Consider the following 26,483-nt stretch of genomic DNA (forward strand, 5'->3'; position numbering starts at 1 on the left):
TTCGTCGGAGGTTTGTTACGTCTCTGGCACTCAAGGCACGACCGTGTATACAGATGGACGGTTTTCAGGAGTCTCGGAGAGTAGTACTTGTCACGAACCTGGGCGAGCGTCCTGCTGTAGCCAAGGTGTCCAGCTATCGGGTCGTCGTGGCATGCTTGGAAGATTTCTTCTCGCAGGCTGGCGGGAGCAACAAGCGGCCAGGCAGGGTTGCTGGTTCCGCAGTTCTTTTTTAAGAACACGCCTTGCCGCAAAACGAAGCTTGACAAGTCTCGGGCTAAGGCTCGTGGAACTGAACGTCCTTGACCTTCGAGGTGGTTGGTCACGGTGCAGAGTTTCGGGTCGTCTTGTTGAAGTGCTCTCATGTCGGTATCTGTAACTGCGCCGCGAAAACGGGTGTCGTCGTCGTCGTCGGTGCTGTCGGGAGGAGATTCGACTTGGGCCCTAGACAAACAGTCGGCGCCATTATGCTTGCGGCCAGACTTATCCACATTGATTACTTCGAATTTTTGTAGTCGAAGACTCCGGCGAACAAGGTGTCCTGACGGGTCCTTGAGGTTGGTGAGCCATCAAAGAGCGTGGTGGTCCGTGACAACGCGGAACGGGATCCCGTAAAAGTACGGGCGGAACTTGGTTAACACCGAGACCCCTAGTAAAAAAAATCATATGTATGAGAAATTTCTTGTGTCCAATAAACACATATGAATAATACAAGACATATAAGAATATACAAGAACATATAAGAACCATATAAGAATTATATGAGAACTATATAAGAATTATATAAGATATATAAGAACCCCATAAGAAACTTATAAGAAAGTTCGCACTAGTTTCTTATATGGTGCTTGTATGTTCTCATATATCTCATATAGTTCTTTTATAGTTCTTATATGGTTCTTATACGGTTCTTATATGCCCTTATATGTTCTTATATATCTTGTATGATTCATATGTGTTTATTGGACACAAGAAATTTCTCATACGAATGAAAATTTTCAGTAGGGACGACAGCGAGATATTCCTTCTAGGTCGTTGAGTAATTTTGCTCCGCCTTGGACTGTGCCCGGTTTACGTAAGCGATCACCCGTTCTGCTCTTTCTTGCCGAGGAACGAGTACCGTACCGAGACCTGTATTGCTGGCGTCCATGTGCATTTCTGTCTCCCCCGACTGATCAAAATGCCCGAGGATAGGGGCGACTGGAGCCTTCACTTGAGTTCGTCGAACGCTTGTTCTTGGTCCTCACCCCACTGTAACCGTACGTCGTCCTTCATCAGATGCATCAGTGGTGCAGAAATCTGGGAAAAGTCACAAACGAAACGTCTGTAGTAGGCGCACAGCCCAAGGAATCTTCGGACGGCCTTCTTTTTTGATGGCCTCGGGAAGTCGGCGACAGCGGACGTCTTTGCAGGATCAGGGCCTACACCCTGAGCACTAACGACGTGGCCCAAGAATTTCAGCTCACCATAGGCGAACCGACACTTGGAAGGCTTGAGTGTTAGCCCAGCAGTCTTGATATCCCGCAGCACGGCTCGCAGTCGTCTCAGGTGCTCGTCGAATTCGCTTGCGTACACCACGACGTCGTGGAGGTAGACGAGACAGATGTGCCATTTCAAGCCTGAAAGGACGGTGTCCATTACGCGCTGGAAGGTTGCCAATGCTGTGAACCACCCGAACGGCATTACTTTAAATTTATACAGTCTATCCGGCGTGACAAGGCCGTCTTCTCACGATCCCGTTCGTCGACCTGAATCTGCCAGTACCCGTTCTTCAAGTCCATCGAAGAAGAGTATCTGGCGGGGCGCAGCCGGTCCAGGGTATTGTCGATGCGGGGCAGCGGATAGACGTCCTTTTTTGTTACTGCGTTCAGCCGGGGATAGTCCACGCAGAACCTTACTGTTCAGTCTTTCTTCTTCACCATGACTACTGGGGAAGCCCACGGACTGTGTGCGGGCTGGACGATGTCATCATCAAGCATTTCCTGAACTTGCTTCTGGATGATTTCTCTTTCTTTCACGGAAACTCGATATGGTGGCCGATGCACAGGAAGTGCGTCGTTATCAGTAACTATTCGATGCTTCACAACCGTCGTGTGGTGTACCTTTAATGACGTGGCGAAGCACTCATTGAACTCGGCAAGTAAGTCAGTCGGCTGTTGTCGGTGGGGAAGGGGGGGGGTTGGATCGATGTCGAGCTCTGAGGATGACGCTGTCTCGCGTTGCGACGAAGAAGAGTCTTCAGATATTCCATCGATTTCGGCTGTGTCCTGGAGTTCCTCGATGTGTCCACGGTGGTGCCTTTTGTAAAGCGGTGAGCCTCTTGTCGAAAGTTCGTTACAAGGACAACGGTGCGTCCGTCTTGGAGCTTCGTTACGCCTCTTGCGACACCGATCTCTCTGCTCAGGAGCAATATAACATTACCTTCCGGCAGGGCGTCTCCGCAGATTGCTGTTTCGGGCCCGACGGACATCAGCACACTCGAGCACGGTGGTGAGTTCGCGTGCTTGAACAGTACACGCGCTGTGGCTGAGGCGGCCGACGTTGTTTCTTGATCCTCAGACGTCATGACAGGTTTCCGCAGTGTCAGCTAGTTGGGCTCCAGGTAGATGACGGCGCCGTATTCGCAAAGAAAATTCATGCCAAGTATGACGTCTCTTGCACAGTCTCGTAGAACAACGAACTTCACCGGGCATGTCTCTCCGTGAATTTCGACGCGCGCGGCGCACCTCCCGACTGGTATGATAAGGTGCCCACCGGCTGTTCGTATCTGTGGATTATCCCACAGCGTCATTACTTTCCGAAGGCGGCGAAAGAGCCTCCCACTCAAAATGGAGTAATCCGCTCCTGTGTCGACTAGAGCAGACGCGTTGTGGCCGTCGATAACGACGCCGAGGTGATTCGGTACCGCTTCATGAGCGTCGTTTTTACGTGCGGCGTCGTTAGAGTGGGGTCCCTGCGACGTTTGTGGAGCATGTTTGCGTCGGTTATCTTCGGCAACACCACCTCCAGGGGTTGCCGCGTTTAGCTTCCCCGACGAGGGGTGAGGTGAAAGCATGCGCACCTCGCTCCGATGCACAGGCTTTCATAAGAGGACATGCGGATCGGTGAAGCGGGGCGTCGTGGTGATGGCGACCGGTATCCTCGGAAAGGAGCGGGCGCTGGGGATGGTGCACGATGCAGATATTCTTCGATGTCTCGCGGTCGTTCTCCGCTCCTTGGGCGTTTGGTGTCCGGCGTGAACCCGCGAAGCCCGAACTGCCGGTAGGAGCATCGGCGGTACACATGGTCAGCTACCCCCCAGTGGTAACATAGCGGGTTTCGGTCGGCCGTCCTCCAGACGTCCGTCTTCATCGGCGCAGGTTGCTCTGGGTGGACGTACGGTGGTTGCCTCGGTGCTGAAGGTTCACGTCGCGGCTACGGCGCAACGGGCGATGGTCGTCGGGCCATTGCGGCATAAATCAGCACCGGTTCTTCGAGACCTGGAACGATGATGGGAGTCTCCGGCTGGAAAGCTCGCTGTACTTGCTCTCGAAGCACCTCGGCAATCTAGAGAGAAGCCGGGCGGTTGGGAGCCGGCAATGGCTTCTTGAGCTTGTTCCGGACGACGTCGCAGATGATCTGCCGCACGGGTTCAATGCCGACACCATCGACATCGGAGCAAGGGGGTAAAACAGCCGAAACCGTTGAAACACCTGCGAGTTGGTGATAGTGGACAGCTCTGGTCGACAGTGCTCGCTCGATGTTGGTCGCCTCGGCCACGAAGCCGTCAACCGTCGTCGGGGGGCTGCGGACAACGCCTCCGAAGATTTCGCTCTTGACGCCCCTCATCAGGAAGCGAAACTTCTCGTTGGCTTGCGGGTTGGCGCGTGTACACAGTCCTAGCACGTCTTTAGCGAAGCTGGTCACGCTTTCGTTGGGGGATTGAGTTCGCGTCTGGAACAGGTCCTCCGCCCTCTGTCACCAATGTTGGTTCAAGAAGGTCCGCTTCACTCGATGGCGCAGATGTCCCACGGAGTGAGCGAAGCCTCGTGGTTTTCGAACCAGTGCCTCGCGATGCCTTCCAGCGATAAGTAGGGGTTATGGAGGCGTTGTTCAGCGTTCCATCCGTTGTGGCGAGCCACGCGCTCGTAGTGAAGGATCCTTGTTCTCGACGTCTTCTTACATTTCGCCGTAGAAAGGCGTCGGCGATTGGGGGTGACGAGTAGAACAACGACGGGTGAAGTGGTCATCCTTGCGGTCTTCTTCGGTTTCTTCGGAAGGGGTCCAAATTCCGGGGATTGGCCTTTAGTACGGCGATTTGCATGGTGTCGGCGTCTTCTGCGATGGGTAGCTTTCCGCGGCTGATCACCTTACTTGGTCGGGACGTCTTTGGAGGGGTACGCTTCACGAGCGCCAAAAGCTCTACCCCGCATCTCCACCAAAATGCCACGAATGACAATTGATGAGGCGATGATAACTGGAGAAACTAAACGTTTAATGGGGCGAACTTGTGCCCAAAACAAGACGGAAACAGAAGGTAACAATAGAGCGTCGCCGGCGTCGAGGCGGCGTAACAGCAGGATCGTACGTTGAAGCGAGACTGACTGAGGCTCGCCGCGCGGAGCCCCTTTTGTAGACGCGTGGGCGCTTTTAAAACGATCGGCCGAGAAGATTCGGAGCGAAAAACATTCTGACATAGAACAAGCAACACGGTTCTCGAATTCACAAAACATCACATTGCAGAGTCAACAAAACATGTGTAACCGCGTCCAGGCATCGAACCCTGGCTTTTTTGCGCGGAAGGCAAGGGCGATAACCGTTAGGCCACGAGCCCGCTGCCTACTTATATTTTCTGCTTCATTACAATACCAAGCAACAGTTCACGTCAATACCAGTTAAAAATGCACTACATTGCTTTTGCAGTGCATATAAAAAAGCCCGCATTTCGAGCAGTAGTTTACACAAGCCCAGCCACCCCATGGCTTAGGCTCGCGTGTGGCAAAAACATTTTCAACCTGGTTTAGGAGTGAAAAAAACAGAAGCGTACATCTTTGGCACTGGGGTTTGCATGCCAAACTGCCATGGTGGGCCGCCAAATGCTACAAAGCCCCAAAAAGAAAAAAACATGTCACATGGCACACAATCATCATTTGTCACTTTCAGGCAACGTATGCCAGATGGGGTAATGCAGAACTCCTTCTTCAAGGTACGTTAGGAGCCGTCCCCCGAAAAACTGCGTCCCAACAAAATATGAAAACGTTTTCGATGGTTTCAGGTCGTTTACTCAACCGACACTCCACTGGCCATATCACATCTACACCTTTTTCCTTAAGCTAAGCTTTCGTATGCAAAATATTGCAGTGCAATTTAAAGAAAAAAGTATTTACTGAAAGGGGAATGCACATACGTTTCACCCATTTCAGTACATCACGGCCCTCGCTGCAAGCAACATTTCTGTACAAAGGCACTGGAAATATGCTTAACAACAAGTCACGTTTTAGTGTTTTCTTGGATACCACCGACAGGCAGTCCAACGAAAAGCGCGAAGTCAAAAAATGCAGGCCATCGACGACCTCTTTCTGGAACCCGTAAAGCCGTGATGGCTCACCGCCCCAGGATGACACAAGGAACGATGGCAAATGAGGTGACAATTTTGTTTGGGTGAACACGGGTATGAAGTGGTGCTCGTGATCGCGTAGAAAAAAGGACAGTGACACCAACTGTCGCACAAACAATTGAGATAACCGTAGTCCCTCGTTACTCACACGATGAAACAGATTATCACGTCTCTCCAGACAAAAGTAGCGAATACGCGATAAAACCTATGGCCATTCATAAGAGCAAAATAAATGACTTGCATTCCTACACCATAATTTGGCAATAATAAAAACATTACAGACAGTCGCTCGCGTGAAAATAGATAGGTCACGCCTCTTCCGGCGAGAAGCGCGCCTGTCGAAGTCGGTGCACTCTTAGAAAAAAGGGTCAGTATAGTCCTCCCTAAAGGGAGGAAAGCTCTTGACACATATGTTCCTTCAGAAAGGGAGAAACGTTCGTCCCTCAAGCAGGGGAGCAAAAGTTCCTCCGTCGACTGCATCTCATTATGGCGGCCACGAATCGAGCAAATCGAGCTCGATAAGGCTTAACGAGAACACTAAGTCTATTGTACGAAGCGAGAGGAGCAGCAAATAAAAACGTAACACGAGTTTTCCGCGGACTGTATTTATTTCCGAAGTTTCTTTACCCCTGCAGGTAAAGAAACTTACGTTTCGAAAGCATGCAGTCACTCAGTCTTCTCATCGTCAGCACTGCGATGTTCAACGGAGACAACCGGCACCCAGTTCGCGCACTTTATGTCTTACCTTTGCTATTCCTCGAGCCACAATTCCTTCGTCAACCGTTGCGTCAACCGCACATCACGGAGGAGTAAAGATCATTCGCCCGCAAAACCAAAAGCCGCTCTCAAAAAAAAAGCAAATCCGAAGCAACCTCTTGGCTTAACTCAGCACGGTAACACGAAATAATGGCGCGGCCGCGTAGCGTAAAATGATGTTAAATCGCTTGCCACAAGATGGCAGGGTCAAACAGAGTAATCGCAAGTAGCTAGGCTAGGTGGCGCTAGGTACCGCCCAATTCATGTTTTACAAAAAAAAAATATTTTTATTTTCTTACGCTACAATTGCGTTTCCTTTTCTTCGGGAATCTCTAACACATGTAGACAAGCTCCGCACACTACAAGCATCAGGTGAACATATGTCGAGCGCATACACAGGAATCGCATATACAAACGTCAATACAAGAGCCACAACAGCACACTAACCCGATCACTACTCCCGAGCCCTGCGTTTCCGCCTTTTATACTGGTGGTTTTGAACGTACGGAATTTTTCGGTGACTCCCTAAGCAATAAAAACTATTCCGAACATGTTCATTTTTTTCCAGCAATGTCATACATCTGAGACTATTTTTAATGGCTCAGGGGATGAATCTCTTATTAAAAAGAAAACGCTCGATCATGCCGTAATTATTTGAAAGCCAATAAATCGTGCCGCTCCAATGTGGTTCCAAGCCACGAGTTTGTTTTCCCGCACGGCCCTTCGTAGCCAGTATTTATATTGTAGTGTTTTTTTGTTCTATTTGTGGTGTTCGCGCAAGGCCACAAATGCCGTCTTGAATTAATCTTTGTAGAGCGGATATTCACTCAGCTGGAAGTGATGCTTCACGGGCAGAGAAATCGCTTTTCGATCAACTTGAATGCAGTCAAAGCCGCGACTTGCGGCAACTGTTAAAGTGTACGGAGCTACGCCGTTGCGAGCTCGAACACTTCTAGCGCTCATCCCAGCGCGCCACTTGGAGGGCAGTTTAATAAAGGATAGCGTTTTTTGTTGTTTTTTTTCGATTTTACCTGTTTTTTTTTTATGCTAAACTTCCGTTGGAAATATACGTACTTTCCGTCATACTTTCGTACTGTTCAGTCTTTTCTTCAGAGCGCAATCGCTCTCGGGGACCGACAGTCACATTGGCCGCTGTACATAGGAGCTTACCGTTCAGACCAGCGTTCAACATGACTATCCACACGTCGATCGACTGCACCTAATCCCTCAAGTGGTTTTAAACTCTTTAATGTAAAGCGGAATGTCATCCTGCGACACCCCGCCCCCTCCGTACACGGCCCGACCACCGGCATCAATGCCCGACAGTTTACGTCATCTCATCTTGTTGTTACACCACTGATACGCGAACACACGGTCACATCGGCGACCATTCCAGTCTTCTGTTCACAACCCACAACACTGCTATCACGATGTCGCTGACACGCAGAAATACAGAACCACATTGACGATGTTGCTGACACGCAGAAATACAGAATCACGTTGAACGCCGGTTGGCACTCGGCACGGGACAACAAAACCGAACTCAGCATGGAAGGCACCCAGGCAGCCGGCAGTTCCAGCGATTTCCATAACGTCGAAAACGTCGACACAATTCCTCGTGGTTTCGCTGCTGTAGTTCCGCGTGTGTCCCGCAAATCGGAGACGGCCGTCTTACCCAGTGTGTGTAGCGCTGCTGGCACTGCTCCGGAACTTCGCTGTTTCTAGCGGCTTCGTTAGATCGTTTGATAAAATTAGTGGTAAAAACGTCAATGCAACCGAAATGTTCTGCACATTTGGACTACAAGACGGAATTACAGGCGGCCTTTGCTGCCGCTGAAGCTCAATCAACTCAACATTAATTTATTAAACAACGTGCGCGATGTGCTCGAAAAACGAAACCGAAAGAAGATGAGTCGGGAGGGCGAAAGCTTTCTCCCGTCTGCCTGGAGAAGGAGGAAAACGTCTCGGTGAATAATAAGGACTTTAATTTTCCTTTCATCGGTCTGGGTTTGTTTATGTGTGTTTTGTTAAAAAAATAAAAATAAAAAACTTTACAAAAAAAACATAAAAAAACCCGTTCCTCCAAGGATCGAATCTTCGACCACTTGGTCAGTAGCGCGATGTTTTACCCCTGCGCCAACTGAACAAGGAGGAACACGCCCTTCTCCTTTCATCTGAACTTCCGTTCCTCCCTTCTCTGGGCAACTTGTCCGCAACAAGGAGGAACAGTCGCTGTTGCTACCTTTCTCCTCCTTTTTTTTCTTAGAGTGTGGCGACACCCGACCAGTAGCGCTTGTTTTTGCGATAACAATTGAGTGGGACGCCAAGGTATTTGCACGGTTCGCAATTCCAGGTAACGCCCTCATAGTTGAAGGTGTTGTGGCCCATGCCCCATGCCAAAAACCACGGCACTTATACCAGTTGTCGACCGCGCCTGCAGCCTCACAAAATAATTAACTAAACTAATTGCGGCACTGACGTTCTGCTTATCCTTAAAAAACAAATACGCAACGTCGTCTGCGTAACTCCTAACTTTCCCTTGAACACCGCCCAAACTAAAAAAAAAAAAAAACGACACTGTTCGCTGCTGAGCACGCTCAAACAGAAAAGCTCCAAGTATACATTGAAATATAAAGTCGATAAAGGGCATCCCTGCCTGACGGAGGAGCGAACACTTATGGCTTCAGTTTATTTATTTATTTTATTTGAGAATGCTGCCGGGGCCAACTTTTGAGGGCCAAGGCATGATAGACAAACATCAGGAACCATCAATGAGTCGAATGAACAAACAACAATAAACAAGTAGCTTGGTCATTGGTGAAAAAAAAAAAACAGATCATCAACTGCACTCGCAAATAGAGCGGTAGAAGCAATCGCCGTCACGCTTGGTGGCAACTCATTCCACTCACTTACAGAACGAGGAAAAAATGAGTTTTTAAAAACATCTTTTCTGCAGCGGAACTTAAGGAGAAAATTCTCGTGCTTCTGCCTTGTAGCGCTACTCGCGTTATACTGCAAATAATCATCAAAATTTAAACCAGCGTTATTATGAATTATGTTATGCAAAAATGGCAAACGCTTTACTTTCCTTCGACATGATAATCTAGACACTCCGGAGGCGGTATACAATCGTGACACGTGTGAATCTTTGCCGTATGAGTTGTAAAGAAACCTAAGCGAATTTTTTTGAAGGCCTTCCAATTGGTCAATAAGCGATTGCGAGTGCGGGTCCCATACAACGTCAGCATATTCCAGCAATGGACGAATCAGCGATTTATAGGCCGTCAGCTTTGTCAGGAGTACAGTGACACATTTTCGTACATAGCGACCACAATTTACTTGACTCTTTTGCGACAGTGTGCTCAATATGACTAGCCCAGTTTAAGTTGGACGTGATAGTAACACCTAGATACTTGTATTTATTAACTACTTCTAAGGCATTTGAATGAATAGAATAGGAAAAAAAATAGGCACCTTCTTCAGTGTAATTGACATCTACACTCATTTCTTGACATTCAAATTCATTTGCCATTTTTGACACCTTAATGAAATCATTTGAATACTCTCCTCTAAGCATTTTTGATTAGATACACAAGATATATTTGAAAACAATACACAATCATCGGCAAAAAAACGGCACTGTACCGAGGGCTTATCAACTCGCAGGTCAATGATAAAAACCAAAAAGAGCAATGGTCCGAGTACCGAGGCCTGGGGCACTCCAGAAAGAACAGGTAACTCTATTGATTCAGCATTGCCTACGCACACAAACTGTTTACGATTTGTAAGATACGAGTCTATCCACTTCAATAGGCGATCGTTGCCCAACACTTGCTTCAATTTGGGCAGTAACTTGCGATGCGAAACCCTGTCGAACGACTTTGCAAAATCTAAGAAGACAGTGTCGACTTGACCATTGTTATCAATCACTGAACCAATATTGTGGACCGTATGAAACAGTTGTGTCAATGTCGAAAAGCCTCTTCGGAACCCATGTTCCGAAGAGGCTTTTAATTCCTTGTTAACGATAACTCCTTGTTAACGATAAGTCTCGTCGTACAGTCCTTGTAAGCCATTTTGGCACCCGCCAAGATAACTGAACGAATATTGATTCGCTCCAGAACGTCAAAAAGAACGTCGTGTTCAACGCGATCAAAAAATTTGTTGAGATCAATCTGAAGTATATCAACTTGGTCCACGCCGTCATCACATGCTTTTACATCAGTACGTGCCACATGAATGTTTGCCGTTATGGAGCGACCCTGTATGCCACAGGTCTGGTATTCACCTATAAGTTGACGGGCAAAGACCTGGAAACGTCGTCCTAGGATTTTAGCGAAGATTTTGTAGTCCACGTTACACAGCGTTATATGCAGTCTTGTACACGTTACTAAAAAAAAGTAATCGATTACAATTACTATTACTCTTCGCTAAAAAGTATTCGATTAGATTACTTGATTACTCGACCGCAAAAGTAATTGGACATTACTTAAAGAAGTAATCGTTACTTTTCCGATTACTTTATTGTGTGAAGACACATCCTTAGCGCTCATAACGATGAACTACTTCCAACCTATATTTCACATTTGCACAAGTATTGAAGAAAAACTGGCTTTCTCTTCATGGTCCTTGCACCTTGACAATGCGGACACAAGCATAGAATTCGTTTGAAGACGTTTAATGATTTGGACGTTCGCCCGTGTGCGTGTGTGTGTTTGTGGGAAGGGGGGCGGGGGAGCGGAGGGGGTTCTAGATCTTGTTAAGCTTGAGCAAGGGTTGTCGCTCAAAGTTTGCGTCGCTCATTTTATTATTCACATGTGGATGAGCTCGCATGTCATACAAAAGAGCAGCAGCTCCAGGATTTGAAACGGATCATGTGCAGTATCCATTAGCGGAAGAGATCGCCACGACCACTTCTCAACTCGAAACATTGCTTGTCACAAAGACCACGTAGGGGGAATGGGGAAATATTTGAACTGCCTTTGTTATATTTTGTATCCGCTTTAGGCATTCTTCGGTTCTGGTTCTCCTACGGGCTGCGAGTAGGTACCCTAAGCAGGATTTTTTTTTTCTGTGTGTGTGTGCGTGAGGGGGCTAGTTTGAACAAAGGACTCACAAAGCTACATTCTGCTTCCTCAAACTTCGGCCTTTGTCACGCACTGTGGCTTCCCTAGGGTTTCCACTCCCAGTCCCCGCCCGAAAAAAAAAAAAAAAAACCGGACATTTTACAGAAACTGTACATAGAAAGAGATTGACCTCGTTTCCTACAGCTATGCAAAATCTTTCTTTTTCCCGTTCGGAAAAAAAAAAGCAAATTTTATTATTGTCAGTTCATAAAAAAGAGGCGTGTGCCGGGCCGGGGGGGGAGGGGGGGGGGGGTCCGTGGACAAATTGTAACGGTTACAAGTAATTTTATTACTTCACAAAGTAATCAGATTACTCTTGTGATTACTGCCTAATAAAAGTAATCAACTGATTACAAAATTACTCCAAAAAGTAATCGATTACAAGTAATTTGATTACTTGTAATGCGTACGGTACAAGTCTGGTTATATGTCGGTAACCTGTGACTTACCGCAGATTATTGACGTCATCACTTTTGGGGATTAAAACTGTGTACGGTCGCGTGAACGAAGGTGGTAGCATTTTACGTGTATACGCTTCAGAAAAACAGACACGACAAAAAGGTGGCTACGGTGCTTTTGAACATTAAAAAAAATTCCGCCCCTGTATCATCTGGGCCCGGCGTCTTTGAGTTGGGCAGATCGTCAATGGCCCTTTCTATCTCCTGTGTGGTGATAGCCTCCTCGAGCCTTTCTCGCTCCTCTTGGTCGAGCCGAGGAAGAGACTCAAGTAGTCTCACGCACGCGGGGTCCTTCCTTCCTCTCACTTGGCTATCGAAGAGCTGCTGATAGTGCTCCGTGAAGCTTTTTCGATTATGCTTGGGCTCGCGCTGCTGACTCCCTGGTACTCGTTTTACCCAATCTCGTTACGTAGCGCGTACGCTTTTTGTCAGCCGAAACGGGCCTCGGCGGTTGCTGTCCTAACAAATACTTTTCCGAGCTAGCTCGCACTATGGCACCCAGGTAACGTTCACGGTGCAGCTCGTCTAAGCGTTCCTTGGCTCCTTCCAAATCTTTAAGACCAACGTCAGGGTTCTCACACTCGGCTCTCGACAGCACTGCCAAGTCGCCGTTTAAGCTGATTTCATAGCGTCGAGCCTCAAACGCTAAAATTGACGACCTTTCCACAGCTGTCATTTTAAACTATTGTGTGCGATGTTCCCACGTCTCAAAAATGTCATCCCCCGTTTGTTCACGAGAAATTTTGAAACTGCTGTCTACTGCTTCGAAGAATGTTTCATCACTGAGCAGCATCAAGTTAAGTATTCAGAGCTTTCAGTAGAACAGCTTCGGTGGCGCCCTGTCACCTAACGTTGTTGATACCAAACAACTTGTCTGAAAGAAAAAAAAAAAAAAAAAAGGCGTGACGCGGTACTTCCGCAACATGGTTTCTACTGAAGCTGACACGTACACTCAATCTAAGCGCGGGTGCGTGGTTGCTTGGAAATGTGTGAAACGAATCTCTGGCGTTTCGTTCCTCATGGTTCCGGCATATACCAAATCAAAATCCTCGAGGAGTTCGCTCAAAACGGGAACACTTCTATCTGCTTGCCGCTGGTACAGCGCCCTATTCAATTCTCTCACGTCGCCGTTAAAATCGCCTACAAGCACAACGTTCCTATGGCATTCCACAAAACGCCGTAAGCCAAAGAAAAAAGAAACCCGGTCTTTCACCGTGCTGAGGACATATATACGAATAAGCCGCCAGTGATGTGTTGCAAAATAAAAATCGCCGAAAATGAAACGCGCTTCCTCGTCAGTCGTGACGTACAGCTCTGACAAGGGCCAAGGACTTCCTCAAGAACAAAAAACAACCTCCCGAAAAACCGACGGCATGGGTAACGCAAATCTCGTACGTAAATAAAAAAGGGTTTCAGTGCGTTGGCTACCTGCTCCTCATCAGCCATCCTGGTTTCTTTGCTCAGCTAAAAATATCGGGTCTCTCCTTAAATAGCAAAGGTTGTACTTGGTACTGTTTCTTGCGTGAGCTAAAACCGCAAACATTTAGCGTTGCTACTTTGATGGCTGTAGCGAGCGTACAAATAGTAGAGTCACTACGCAGAACTTGCCTTCACAATCCTTTGAAGTTCCCGTAACCAGGCGTTGCCGCCTTACTGACTGTCACGTCTCGGCCTTCCGTCCGGGAGCTCATAGGGCACCGGCTTAACGCGTCCCCCCTCCTGTACTTTTCTATCCCCATCCAAGGGTTGGGGTCGGGCGTCGTGCCGGGTGCTAAGGCCGTGTCCTACAGGCCTTGCTTGCCGAGGTCTTTAGCCTCGTCCATGACGAGGCCGCCTTCGAGAGCCTTCTCAGCCGGCGGGGGACAGCCGGCGGGGGACAGGATAGGACGGCAACGGCCCCGGTCGGCGTCATTTCAGGAGTCGAGGTACCAGGGTGTTGCACAGAGACAGCAAGTATAGACTTTTCGACGTCTGCCGCGGTGACCTGCGATGAGGCGTCGTCTCCGCCAGGAAGCCCCTGTTTCGGTTGGACGTCGCGCTGCAGTCCTCGGAGGGTCAACCTCCATGGTCAGCGGCGAGAACTCGTCCTCAGTTTCGCCGGTGACAGGGGCGTACGTCTTGACGCACTCTTCCTTGTCGTGTCCAAAGCGGTTGCACTCCGAGCACTTCGGTACATGGCAGTTGCGTCTGGTGTGCCTAACCCGGTTACAACGCAGACGGACCGGCGCGCGCCTTGGGATGACAACGAGGACATTGCCTCCGTGGAGCCTCCACTGGTGCGGTAAACTGTCGGGCGTGACGCCGTTCCTCAGCGTCATACGGACGATGCGCGTGGTCGATTCAATGGTCTCTAATCCCTCGACGCACCACTTCTCGAGGGAGACTTCGAGAACTTTGTCATAACGCTCGAAACATTTACTCACCGCGTCGTCAGGGATGCGGGAGGGGACCCAGTGCACCCGAAGGCGCACTTCAGTGGAACACGGGTCTATTACGACGCACCGCAGACCTTTCACTCTCAGTTCCTTCGCTTTCAACAGTCGTTCCTTGGCGTCGGGCGTTCGAAGCGTGGAAATCCAAACATGGTTCATCTGATATGCGCCTAACGAGGCAATAGCAGACAACACTGCGATCCGCTTTAGTTCCTGGCGAAAGTCTCCTGTCCAAGACGGACGCCCCTTGAGGTCACAGTCAAGCAGTACCAACATGTTTGTCCAATAGTAACAGTAGGCAGAACAATCTTGTAGTCTTACGAAGAAGTATCAGCAAAAGACAAGGAACCACGGCCGGCAAGGGCCGCTATCGCCGCTCCATCAGAGCTAGTCACCCTGCAATTGTCTCGTGCGAGCGCAGAAGCAGAATCCGCTGCCTACTTGATCAGCTGCGCGCGCGGCAATACAAAGTCATTATAGCCGTAAAGATGGGCAGCATGACTCCTTTGGGGGTGTTCACTATCCTAGCGGTCATAGCTGAGTACATGGCTGCTGCCGGTGAGCGGCCACGGTTTATTATTTTTCTGTTATTTTTTTTGCAACTTGGATTTTACATCATTATGATTATCAGTCTGGGTAGCCTTCAAGTGTACGCTTGTTCTAGGCATACGCAGTGAACAGCGTACTCAAATATGGCGTCCAGAAAATACTCCCTCTTTAGCGCAAAATATCTAACTTTTTTTTTTTTTTTTTGAGGGCGCATGGGTAATGCGCTAATACTTTTAAAACGGTATAGTAACAAGCAAGAAACCAACGCGTGCAAATCACACGAAGGTTCAACATTGGGTGAGAGTATTCATGTTTCTGAATGTTAACTGTGTTATTGTGCAATGATGAGTCTCACTTTAAAGTTAGGATCCTGTTAAAATGCTCTCAGAGTAAAATTGCCCAACGCTTTATCGTGCTTTTATAATTTTGTGTCTACAGCCCATGTTGTAACCTCTGGCGGGCCGTGCTACGCGTTGTGCAGATACGTCTCGCGCCTTAGACAACTGTCCGCAATTTTCTAGGCGTCCGTGGCATTGTGACGGACGAAGAGAACAACGCCGTGGCCAATGCGTCCCTAAAGATCTCCAACCGTAGCATCGGCTTCAGAACAACGTCCAGGGGAGAGTATTGGAGGATCCTCAGACCGGGTCACTACACCCTCGAGGTACGTTCAGCTTCGAGCAATGTTACTAAATGACCTCAGTTGCGGAACTGTCCACAGACGGTGCTTCTACGCTTCTGCACACTCCCCCAATCCTCCCACCACCACTCCCGACGCCCCGTCCTCCCGTCGTTCGAAGCACCACCGTGACTATAGAGACGGCTGTTACAGTAACTCCATGAATACAATAGTTTTCAATACATACAGCGTCTGGCTAACGCTTCGCCGGAGCCTCTCCAAAGCTCCAAATAGTACAGTTTTGGCGCACAGTTTCTAGGTGGCGCAAGCCGCCACTAAATTAAAAGGGTTCAGCCGTATCCATTCATCCAGAGTCGTATGCGTAGAAAGTTTCGCCATTCGTTGGGATGTATAGGAGACAAATGAGAAGGTCCCATTGGCTGAAAACGGGCTGCGCGTGTTCCAGGGCCTCTTCACACATTCGAATGTGGCCAACCAGAAGCCGGAGATAATACCCTGGTGGTGGTCGCGAGAAACAAACTTAATAAGTGCGTCGGAGTAACTCTGACTGAAAATAGGGTGCATGTGATGTTTCAATCACGGTCATCCAAAATCATGGTGCAAGAACGTGACTAGTGTAACGATCGACAGAATCCGTACGCCAAGCGCCGAGGGCCGGGAATCTTCCGTCCGATCGGTCACACACTGTCCAAGCAAAACAGAGTTGAACGACACTTTCGTTTCTTACATCTTTCTGCGCGATCATGATCGAAACATCACGTGCACCCTGTTTTCAACCACGAAGGGTTTCTACATTTAACTCTTACGCGCTTACTAAAATGATTAAGACTGCTTCTCGCTACCACCGCTAGGGGATTCTTTCCGGCTTCTGGTTGGCCAAGAGAGCATGTCAAGCCCTCTTTCTGCGTCTGGTGCAGGTCCTGGCTCTGCTTGCGCCTCCCATTGACCAAACTATCTCTATACACGGCTCTGTGCATTCATACAATCCAGCCATCTGCGGCCTCGGGAGGGAGAGAAAGGAATTCGTTTCTTCGCAGGATTTCTGACACTGAGTTTGCTTCAGGCAATGCGGGTATATTGAAAGGATCACGCTGACGTTCTCACTATGGCTTATCCAAATGCCTTGAGGCGGTTAACAACTATCCTGTCTCTAATTTGTCGATCGCTCGCGTAATTTGGTAGCACGATGGGTTACAAAACGCAGGCTCGAAGTTTTATACATGTCTACACAGCCCTGATTTATAGACGACCACCGATGTGTGATCAGAATTTCGAGCTGGTATCTCGGTATAAATGTGATTGGTGCTCCTTGATTCGCTTGTAGAGAAGGCAATAGCGAATCGCAACTGTGAAGATTACTCGTACCAAACGCTATCTGCCATTAAACTTATAATTAAGGTCGAGTAGAATAGCCATAATAATTTCGCTCCGATCGACATTGTATGAAAAATATAGAGCTAAGGTTTTTTTTTCTCTTATACATCAATGTACAGAAAAGCGTTTGCAAGAAGTCAAGGCTCGTGCGAGCGCATAGAAGCTGCTGCGTACACACATGCTGTAATTGCCGAAGTCTGTTTTCTAGAAAAGCTTAAAAAAATGTCCACTTTCCATTTTTTACTATTACTGAACAACCGATCGCTTCTGCTATATTGAGGGGTTTTACTATATTGCACTTTCCCGTTCAGAACGTTGCAACGTGACTTGGGTTACCGAGATTGTGGGATAACAAAAGATGAACGGAACCGACGCTTTGCACTGAGACCCCCCCCCCCCCCCTTTCTCTCTCTCTCTCCAAAAAAAAAAAGAAAGAAGAGTACTTAAACTATTTGCAGTTTACCCAGTCCAAATTAGATTCACCACATTTACGGAAATTACGGTACACCACAACGGCACCACATGCGCGTGCACACGCAAGACACATACGCGGAAATCCCGGAGTCATATGTCGGGCTCATTGCACTTATTTGGCTAACCATCGAGTTTTTTTTTGTTTTTTTTATGAACATATAGCTTTATTCAGGCCGTTAGGTTTATTGTCGTATGTGGGCAACCATCTTGTTGAATTGTACCCAGTTTAGGATCAGCGGCAACCAAAGCAGGCGTAGGACCACGTGCACTCCCAGAGGGCACGCAAATTCGTTTCTTGTCTTTGACAGATTTTCATTTCATTTCACTTATTTACCTTGAGGACCCGTGTCCGGGCATTACACATTGGTAGGTAAGTTAAAAGACACTTGTTTGAATACTAAAGTAAAAATCACAAAAAGCATGGTACAAATGTTAAATGACAATAACAAATTAACTAATCACTATACAAACTTATAACTCGTTCATTTCTTAAAAAAAAAAAAAAACACTGACAATTTCACAAAACTTAGATATGTTAATTTCTAGTACAATGTCGTTGAGTAATAAATTCTAATCATCAATAGCATTCGGTAGCATGGAATTTTCGAAAAACGAGGATAAAGTGCGGATGAATTTGATTTTACACACATTGTCTACCCTAGCGGAAATTCGATCTGGGGCGCTGAGAAGGGCCATTTTCATCTGCGAATTGTTGTAATATATTTTATGAAGAAGGGCAAGCCGGGAGAGGCCTTCGATGAAGAGAAAGTGCTTTGAGATCAGACCGATTACGAAGTGAAGTGATACTTGTGTAGGAGTAGGCGGAATGAATGTACCTTAGTGCTCTGTTTGGGATTTTTTCTAGTTCGTTAGAGAGATAATTTTGAAATGGTGACCAAATCGATGGTGCGTATTCCATTTGGGAACGAACCAGTGTTGTGTAGGCTAGCCTTTTAATTTCGGGCGAACGGAGTCTGAGGTTCCGTTTTAAGTATCCAAGTGTGCGGTTAGCATTTAGGACAACTTCGTTATCGTGGTTGTCCCATGCGAGACCGCTGGTGAGGTGAAATCCTAGGCAGTGACCAATGTTATTGATACCTAGTTGGTATGAAAAGTTAGGCGAGGTGGTTCGACGAGTGAATGTTAGTTACTTTCACTTTTCCATGTTTAGGCTCACCTGCCAATCGTTACACCACTGTTCAATTATTTTGAGGTCATTGTGAAGTATTCTATGATCATCTGGTGTTTTGATGGCTCTTTAAATGACGCTGTCGTCTGCGAAGAGACGGGCGGGGGATGATAGAAGCTTTCTTATGTCATTGATGTATGCTAAGGATAATAATGGGCCTAGTACGGTTCCCTGTGGGACGCCTGAGGTGGCAGAGGACCTGCGTGACATTTTGTTATTGATGACTGATGACTGGGAACTCTCTGGTCCAGTCTGTTATGTTAGCAAAAAGTTTAAGGTAAGAAACCTTTTTGATGAGGCCTTGATGAGGTACCCTATCAGATGCTTTTGAGAAATCGATTAATATGGCGTCAGTTTGGAGTTTGTTATCTAGGTTAGAAAAGAGGTCATGTGCAAAGTGTAACAGCTGGGTTTCACAGAAAAACGTTTTGCGAAACACATGCTGGTTCGAACATAGCAAGTTATTAGATTCCATGTGGTTAATTACGTTCGACTATATGATGTGCTCGGGAAGCTTGCAAGGAACACTGGTGATTGATATGGGGCGATAATTGGCTATTTGTTTGCGGTCCTCCGTTTTCTGAATCGGCAGTATGTTTCCTACTTTCCAGTCATCCGGTTGCCTCCCCGAATTTAATGATTCGCTAAATATTGTACACAAGTAATCATCCACTGTTTGCTTTGTATTTTTCAAAATTTTTGAGTTTATCAAATCATCGCCAGTGCTAGAAGCAATTTTTGATTTTCAATTGCTTTCACGATGCCGGGATATGAAATATCGATTGGATTGATTGGCGCATGGTCTAACGTGTTCAGGTTAGGTATGGTGTCACGATCCTGATGTGTGAATACTGAATTAAAAATGCGTTAGGCTTTTGTGCTCTTTTTTTCATTCTCAAATTTCACACCTTCGTCATCAATGAACGCCAATGCGTTCGCACGTGTCGGGTTTATAATTTTCCAAATTTTTCGGGGGTTGTTTGTAAAGATATTTTTCAAGGCATGTTCGAAAAACTTTAAATTTGCTTGTGCGACGGCATTTTCATATACCTTTGCATTGCTTCTATATTTATCCCAAAGGCTGTTATTCGAAGGCGATGATTTTGAGTTTTTAAATAGTCGTTTTTGTTGTTGTTGTTGTTGTTGTTCATACGACTAATTGTTTTCGTGAACCATAGATTGACGTTCTCGTTCTGATCGTATTTTTACTCGTGGTACATAGGACTTGAAAAGTAAAAACATCATACTTTTAAAGAGGCCCCAGTTCTCATTAATTGAATGCTGGTCAAAGGTGGACATAAATGAACAGTAAAACGATTCTAAGCCCTCGTTTATTGCCTGCAGTGATGGTTTGCTTTGTTAGAATCCATGATGGTATCTATGGTATGCAGACTTTCGGGATGTAGGAAGTTCCAGCGAAAAATGTATTACTAAGTGATCACTCAGCCCCGGAAGATAGGAGATGCTGTTGATGTCGCTGGGATGAGACGATAAGCATAGATCAAGGGTGTTGCAAGAAGAACCTAGAATCCTAGTTGGTTGGTTTATCATTTGAACTAAGTTGAAGGTTAAACATGTGTCAATGAATTCACGTGACGTAGCACATCGTGACGACAAAGAAAGCCAGTCAATATGCGGATAACTGAAATCACACACAAGTGTCATACTAGCTCTCAGAAACTTTTTGGAGAGAAACAAAAAGTGCGTCATGAAGTTCCGTAACAAAATCATGCGAATAATCTGGCGGTCTATAGCCAACTCCAAGTAAGGCCTGATGAGATCGTGATGATGCAACCACACAAACCATTTCCAACGATGACGGCACTGCTACCCGATTACAAGATACTGCGTTTTTGGCGGCGATAAGAACGTCTTTCGTCTCTATCACACCTAAACAATGCGAAATGCATGTTGTTGTTTTTTTGGAACACTTCTATATCTTTTATTACTGGACGTAACCAAGATACCGTTAGAAACACTATGTCAGCATTTGCCGATTCAATCAATGAATGCAGTTCTTCTCGTTTTGAATGTACACTTGTAATATTTGTAAAAATAACCGAGTGCGAAGTGTTTGGGAAAAGCGGGGCAGTAGAGTAATTTAAATGGGAGCCCGCACTGATATCCACCGGTTGTACACGTCGTGGCCGGGAAACAAGGTTTCTGGGTTGCTATTTTTTTAATTTCAACCACTGTCTAAATTATCGTTAAAGAAAAGGCACTTTTCGTTAATGTACAATTTGTCTACACGAAGTTTGTAACGAGTATGTCGCGTTTAGGCGAATTCCAATCGTCTCCGTCGGACCACCTGCTCAGGGCGAGGATAATCCTCACTAATTGCCAAGCCACTGTTCTTAAGTTTCGAGCTCAAACCTAAAATCGCTTCTTTGTGTTTATAAAAACAAAATTTGGCAATAATTGGCCTATTCCTACCTGCCCGAAACGAACCGATACGTGTGCTCTGTCTATGTTATCAGGGCTTATGTGTAGTTGAAGTTTAGTGGCACACAGCTCGATGACGTGTGATTCGGATTCAGACCAGGTTTCGTTTTCCTTATTTTGAACCCCAAAGAATATTAAATTTGACCTGCGTGACTGGCTTTCTTGTGCGATACAGCGTTTGTTTTAGAGCGCAGCTCTTAGGGGCCCGTTTCCGGCTTGAGCGGCGTCGCCGACGGCGACGCCGACGGCGACGAACGACGCCGACGGCGGCCACGAACGAGAAAGGGTGCTGGCGCCGACGCGAGCCCCCCACCAAGGTCACGTGACCTCGTGGGGGGTCACGTGACCCCCCGAAGTCACGTGACTCCCCTGAGGTCACGTGGCCCCCTCCTCGAGGTCACGTGACCCCCGCCGATGTCCCGTGACCCCCCGATGACGTCATCGTCACTGATGACGTCACCGGCATCCACATCGTCATCGTCATCATCACTGATGACGTCACCGGCATCCGCATCGTCATCGTCATCATCACTGATGACGTCACCGGCATCCACATCGTCATCGTCATCACTGATGACGTCACCGGCATCCGCATCGTCATCGTCATCATCACTGATGACGTCACCGGCATCCACATCGTCATCGTCATCATCACTGATGACGTCACCGGCATCCACATCGTCATCGTCATCATCACTGATGACGTCACCGGCATCCGCATCGTCATCGTCATCATCACTGATGACGTCACCGGCATCCGCATTGTCATCGTCATCATCACTGATGACGTCATCAGTGACGTCACTGATGTCGTCACCGGCATCCGCATCGTCATCGTCATCATCACTGATGACGTCATCAGCGACGTCACTGATGACGTCACCGACATTCGCATCGTCATCGTCATCATCACTGGTGAAGTCATCAGTGACGTCACTAATGACGTCATCGGTACCCGCATCGTCATCGTCACTGATGACGTCATCAGTGACGTCAGTGATGACATCATCGTCATTGGGGGTCACGTGACCCCCAAGGTAACGTGACCCCCCCCTGGTTAGTTTAACCCCCCCCCCCCAGTGCCCTTCCCTCCTCCTCCTCAAGAGCTGCGCTCTAATTCGGCGTTACAGGGAGTTGTAAGCGGCTTTCATTTTTTTTTTTTGTTTTTTAGTTGTTCTAGCTCGGTCGGCGCTGCCTGCAACTCGGATTCGGATTTTGCATGGTCTCTTGGTTTAATCCGGTACTTAGCAAATCTTCCTCTAGTTTGCTTACCCGCGCACTCAGTATTCGCCCCGATTGTTTCGTGTTGTTTTGTTTTTCGGTAAGGACCCCAATTTGTCTTACTAACTCAGTTTGACCATGCTGTAGCTGTAACACAATGTCGTGAATTTGAGTGAGCAAATCTGCCTTTGCCTCTGTGAGAGGGCTGGGATTTTGCTCTACGTCTCCAGACAATACCAATAGCAAGTTCGACAAAACAATATTAGTACACGCCAGAAAGTACTCTGACAACCATTTTTGCGAGTCACAGAAGTCGTTTGGGCACGACACCAATATCAAACAGCGATTACTACTTTTGATAAACTTAGAGTGATTTAGGTAACTAACTTGTACAAGTAAGAAGCTTGAGATCATCGTGCCACGGTCGGTGTCGTACCTTGGTTCGCCGGAGGGTGCCTGGCGCTTATATTTCATCGAGCTTGAAGTCACCGATGCTTGTTGCCAGCTGGAGTACGGGCCACGAACGAGAAAGGGTGCTGGCGTCATCGGCTGAATCATCGGAGTATGCAGGCTCGCCGGCGAAGATAAGATGTTGCGGTCAGTTGTTGATTCCGTCCTACTCGTGGTAATCGCGCCGAAAGCCTCGATGTTGCGATCGGCAGCGAGTGGGATCATATGTACAAATAAGAAGCTTGAGATCATCGTGCCACGGTCGGTGTCGTGCCCCGGTTCACCGGAAAGTCCCTGGCGCTTATATTCCATCGAGCTTGATGTCACCGATGCTTGTTCCCAAGCCACACAGAGTTGGCCAGTCATCGGCCAAAGGCTGGCAATGGCTCTTGGCCAAGTGGCCAGACAGTGGCCAGAGCTGGCCGGTGACTCGCCTTTATCTGGCCATTGGCCAATAGCCACTGTCAACCAGCCATCGGCCAAGCATTGGCCAGTTAATGGCCACTCTCTGGCCACTGGCCAAAAGATCATCGCCAGACATTGGCCATTGCTTCGCCAAAATCCGTGCTGCTTGGATTGCCAGCAGCTGCAGTACGGGCCACGAACGAGAAGGGGTGCTGGCGTCATCGGCTGAATCATCGGAGCAGGCAGGCTCGCCGGCGCAAATAAGATGTTGCGGTCAGTTGTTGATTCCGTCCTACTCGTGGTAATCGCGCCGAAAGCCTCGATGTTGCGACCGGCAGTGAGTAGGACGATCTGTACAAGTAAGAAGCTTGAGATCATCATGCCACGGTCGGTGTCGTGCCCTGTGACAGATGAAGCGGAGGACACAAGGAATATAGAAGTGACTAACTTTTCAAGGTTCCAGTTGCGCACGATGGCAGAGTGTTCTTCATGTTAGAAAATAACGCTTTCCTATTTAATGGAGCTGCTTCCTTTATGAAGGAACAACAAGCATAGACAGTCAGCCGTAGATTTCGAATACAAAACAAAACAAAAAAAGACAACGAAAGAAACATACAAAAAATTCCGGGACACCTAAGCACTTCTTACGAGTTGTGAATACGAAAGCATGAATGTCGAATTGAACGTCGCTGAGCGCTCCTTCAAGTTTTATGGTGCGATTATTGAGGCGCCGCAATGTACTTCGGCGCCGAGAAAAGCACCCGCTACTCCCCACACACCCCCTCTTCCTCCCCCGTCCACCCCCTCGATCCTCGGATGTATGAAGGATGGATGAATCCGGCTGAGCCCTGTGGATATGGCGGTAGCTTACGCCACCTAACCATTTTGTATTACCTTTTAAACTTAGAATATTTAAATGTAAAAACTATATTCCCTCCGCGCTGAAAAAAAAAAAGTGAGGCTATAAAACCCCCTTTCCATCAGTTAATACGAAAATACCTAGTTTTCTCTTGCTTTCTGCCACCATTCACTCAATCTTTGCTTGGTAATCTCTACTGTTTTGAAATCCACTCTTCCTCCGATGTCTTCAAAAACCCAATGACTTTATTAAATCTATGTTGTCTTCGGTAGGCATAGGATGAAGCCCTTTACAGTAGAGTATCAAGTGCTGAGCCGTCTCGTCCTCCTCGCCACAAGCAGTGCACACTGTATGCATTTCCTGGTACTTCGCACAGTATGTTCTGGTTCGCAGAACACCCGTCGTCGCCTCAAACAACAGTGAGCTTCCCCTAGCACTGTCATAAATGCTTCCTTTGGCAATAACTGTTTTGTTTAATCTATAGCTTTCCATGGCCGTCTTTGTTTGCATTCCCGCTAGCCCCCGATCTTTTTCTGTGGCCTTAACTTTGTTCTTAACTGAGACCTGCTCTTCTGTAACTCCACTATAGCCTAAAAGCTTTGCTCTTAATTTCCTAGTACGCTGTCTCCACTTTCTGTCTATACTTCTGATGTATAAATAGCTGAAAACCTTTCGTGCTCATTGATCCCCATCCCTTTGCCTCAACCGATCCTCAATTTCTATCTTGCTCACAGCTTCCCTGCTCTCAAATGACGCCCATCCCATGTCTCCGTGTACTCCCTGTTTTGGCGTTTTGCATTGTGCTTGTTAATTGATGAACAACAATGGCCAAAAACAGCGCCGCGGTCCCGTCGACGGTGTTGTTACTGAATGCTTCTTGGGGCCACCGCAGGTGACGGCTCCTGGCTTTCACACTTCGAAGCAGGACTTCATCGTCTCGGACGAGCAGATCTCTATCCTGAACGTGACGCTCAAGCCGCAACAGCCGGTGTCTCCGCCCAGAGTTCCCCCCCATCACGGTAACCCACCCTTCTCCTACGGTCATCCCGCTCGCCGCCGAGGTACCGCCAGATTACAACTAAGACGACGACGATAACGTCGACGAAGTGTCTCACGATGTAACCGGTGGCGTAGCCGTTGACGTTTCTGGAAATTACCAGAGGCAAGCATTTCGCGAAGAGGGCGGCGTCGCAGGACGCCGTGCTCGGCCTCTGTATGGATGGGAGCATCACGCGAACGTCTTTGTTATAGGAGTTAGGTCTGGCACCACCAGGAAACGACCGAGTCTCGTGGAGTTAATGGTAGTCGCAGCTTCGCTGTTCTGGATGAGGAACGGAGGCACCAGCTAGTCAATGGCGTGAAATATTAATTTATGGATTTTCGGAAAGTCTCTTTGAAAGCTAGGTATTAGACCATAATTCCTTGATTCCAATGGTGTTATCTATATATGGAGAAGTGGTAATTCAATCACGCAAGCAATTAGGAAATTTTACGGGATATTATTCTCGCGTGGCATGCATCGTAATGCTATGTCACATGTCACGCGAAGAGCAATGTATCTTCAAAAGACACGGCCTGAATTCCCGATGAATGCAGCGCGAATCGCCTAAACACTATCTGTTTGTTTGTTTCGTTTTTTAAATCGGGAGAGTAAGGTCGCTGTGAAACATGTCATGCAAACTTATAGATAAGCAAGACGCCGTAAACCCATTGCCCAGAATATTGCATATTCCCAAAGAACTGATTGCGAGCACCTGCGCTGTTATGTACAACAATGACGTCCTAGTAGAAGCTGACTTTTCTAAGTCTAAATGGCGATTTGAACGGTGAAGTCTTATTCATATTGGTTCTATTGTTTCCCATCTTTCAGTAGTATAGATTTGGGTTGTAGTACCTCAGGACTTGAATACTGCAGATCAAAGTTCACGCACTCTTCAGCAATGAGTGATTGAAACACTACTTCTAAAACTTGTTGATATAAACAAAAATGTAAAAACCGTAAAGAAACCACGCACATTGGAATTACGTTTCTACTGAGCCTCATGTTGTCAGAAGCGTTTTTTCATGCAATTTTCATGCCTGGTAATCCCGACCAGCATGAAACTAATAATCTCAGGAAATGAAAGCAGGCGGTGGGACGCTTGCGTGCAGTTTACGTAAATACTTCTTTTTTTTTTTTAATTTCTTATTGTCAGTGATTGAAAATGTTTGCTCAAAAGTTGAATGCACTGATATCATTTACACGTATCTCTTTTTTAGCCGTTTTTGGCAGTCGCACTCGTTTGTTAATTGTGTGTGTGTGTGTGTGTGTGTGTTCAGGCAACGCATGAAAAACTACCACTTATAGCCAAAGGTTTTTTATTCCTATTTTGCGTGAACATTCGTAGAAGGTATGCTTCACTACTTTGTTGTCATCGCTTTTTCTGAACATCCTTAAAGGGGCGATGCAACGATTTGTATTTTGCGCAAATACCGCCTAGAACGGATCCCTGACGTTAATGACCTGTGAAATACC

The 26,483-nt window shown here is 47.3% G+C and overlaps 1 protein-coding gene across 1 annotated transcript in view; it reads left to right on the forward strand.

The window, feature by feature from the left end:
* LOC120843111 (carboxypeptidase M-like) overlaps positions 1 to 25,317 on the forward strand; it is a 64,444-nt gene extending 39,127 nt beyond the window's left edge. Inside the window, exons 7-9 of the mRNA XM_040214344.1 lie at positions 15,436 to 15,578; positions 24,861 to 25,029; positions 25,220 to 25,317. Of these exons, the coding sequence (XP_040070278.1) occupies positions 15,436 to 15,578; positions 24,861 to 25,029; positions 25,220 to 25,317 (410 nt within the window). The remainder of the gene's footprint in view (positions 1 to 15,435; positions 15,579 to 24,860; positions 25,030 to 25,219) is intronic.
* The last annotated feature ends 1,166 nt before the right edge of the window (positions 25,318 to 26,483 follow it).

Source organism: Ixodes scapularis, unplaced genomic scaffold (genome assembly GCF_016920785.2).
Source record: "Ixodes scapularis isolate PalLabHiFi unplaced genomic scaffold, ASM1692078v2 PGA_scaffold10__122_contigs__length_95168666, whole genome shotgun sequence".
Taxonomy (NCBI): Eukaryota; Metazoa; Arthropoda; class Arachnida; order Ixodida; family Ixodidae; genus Ixodes; species Ixodes scapularis.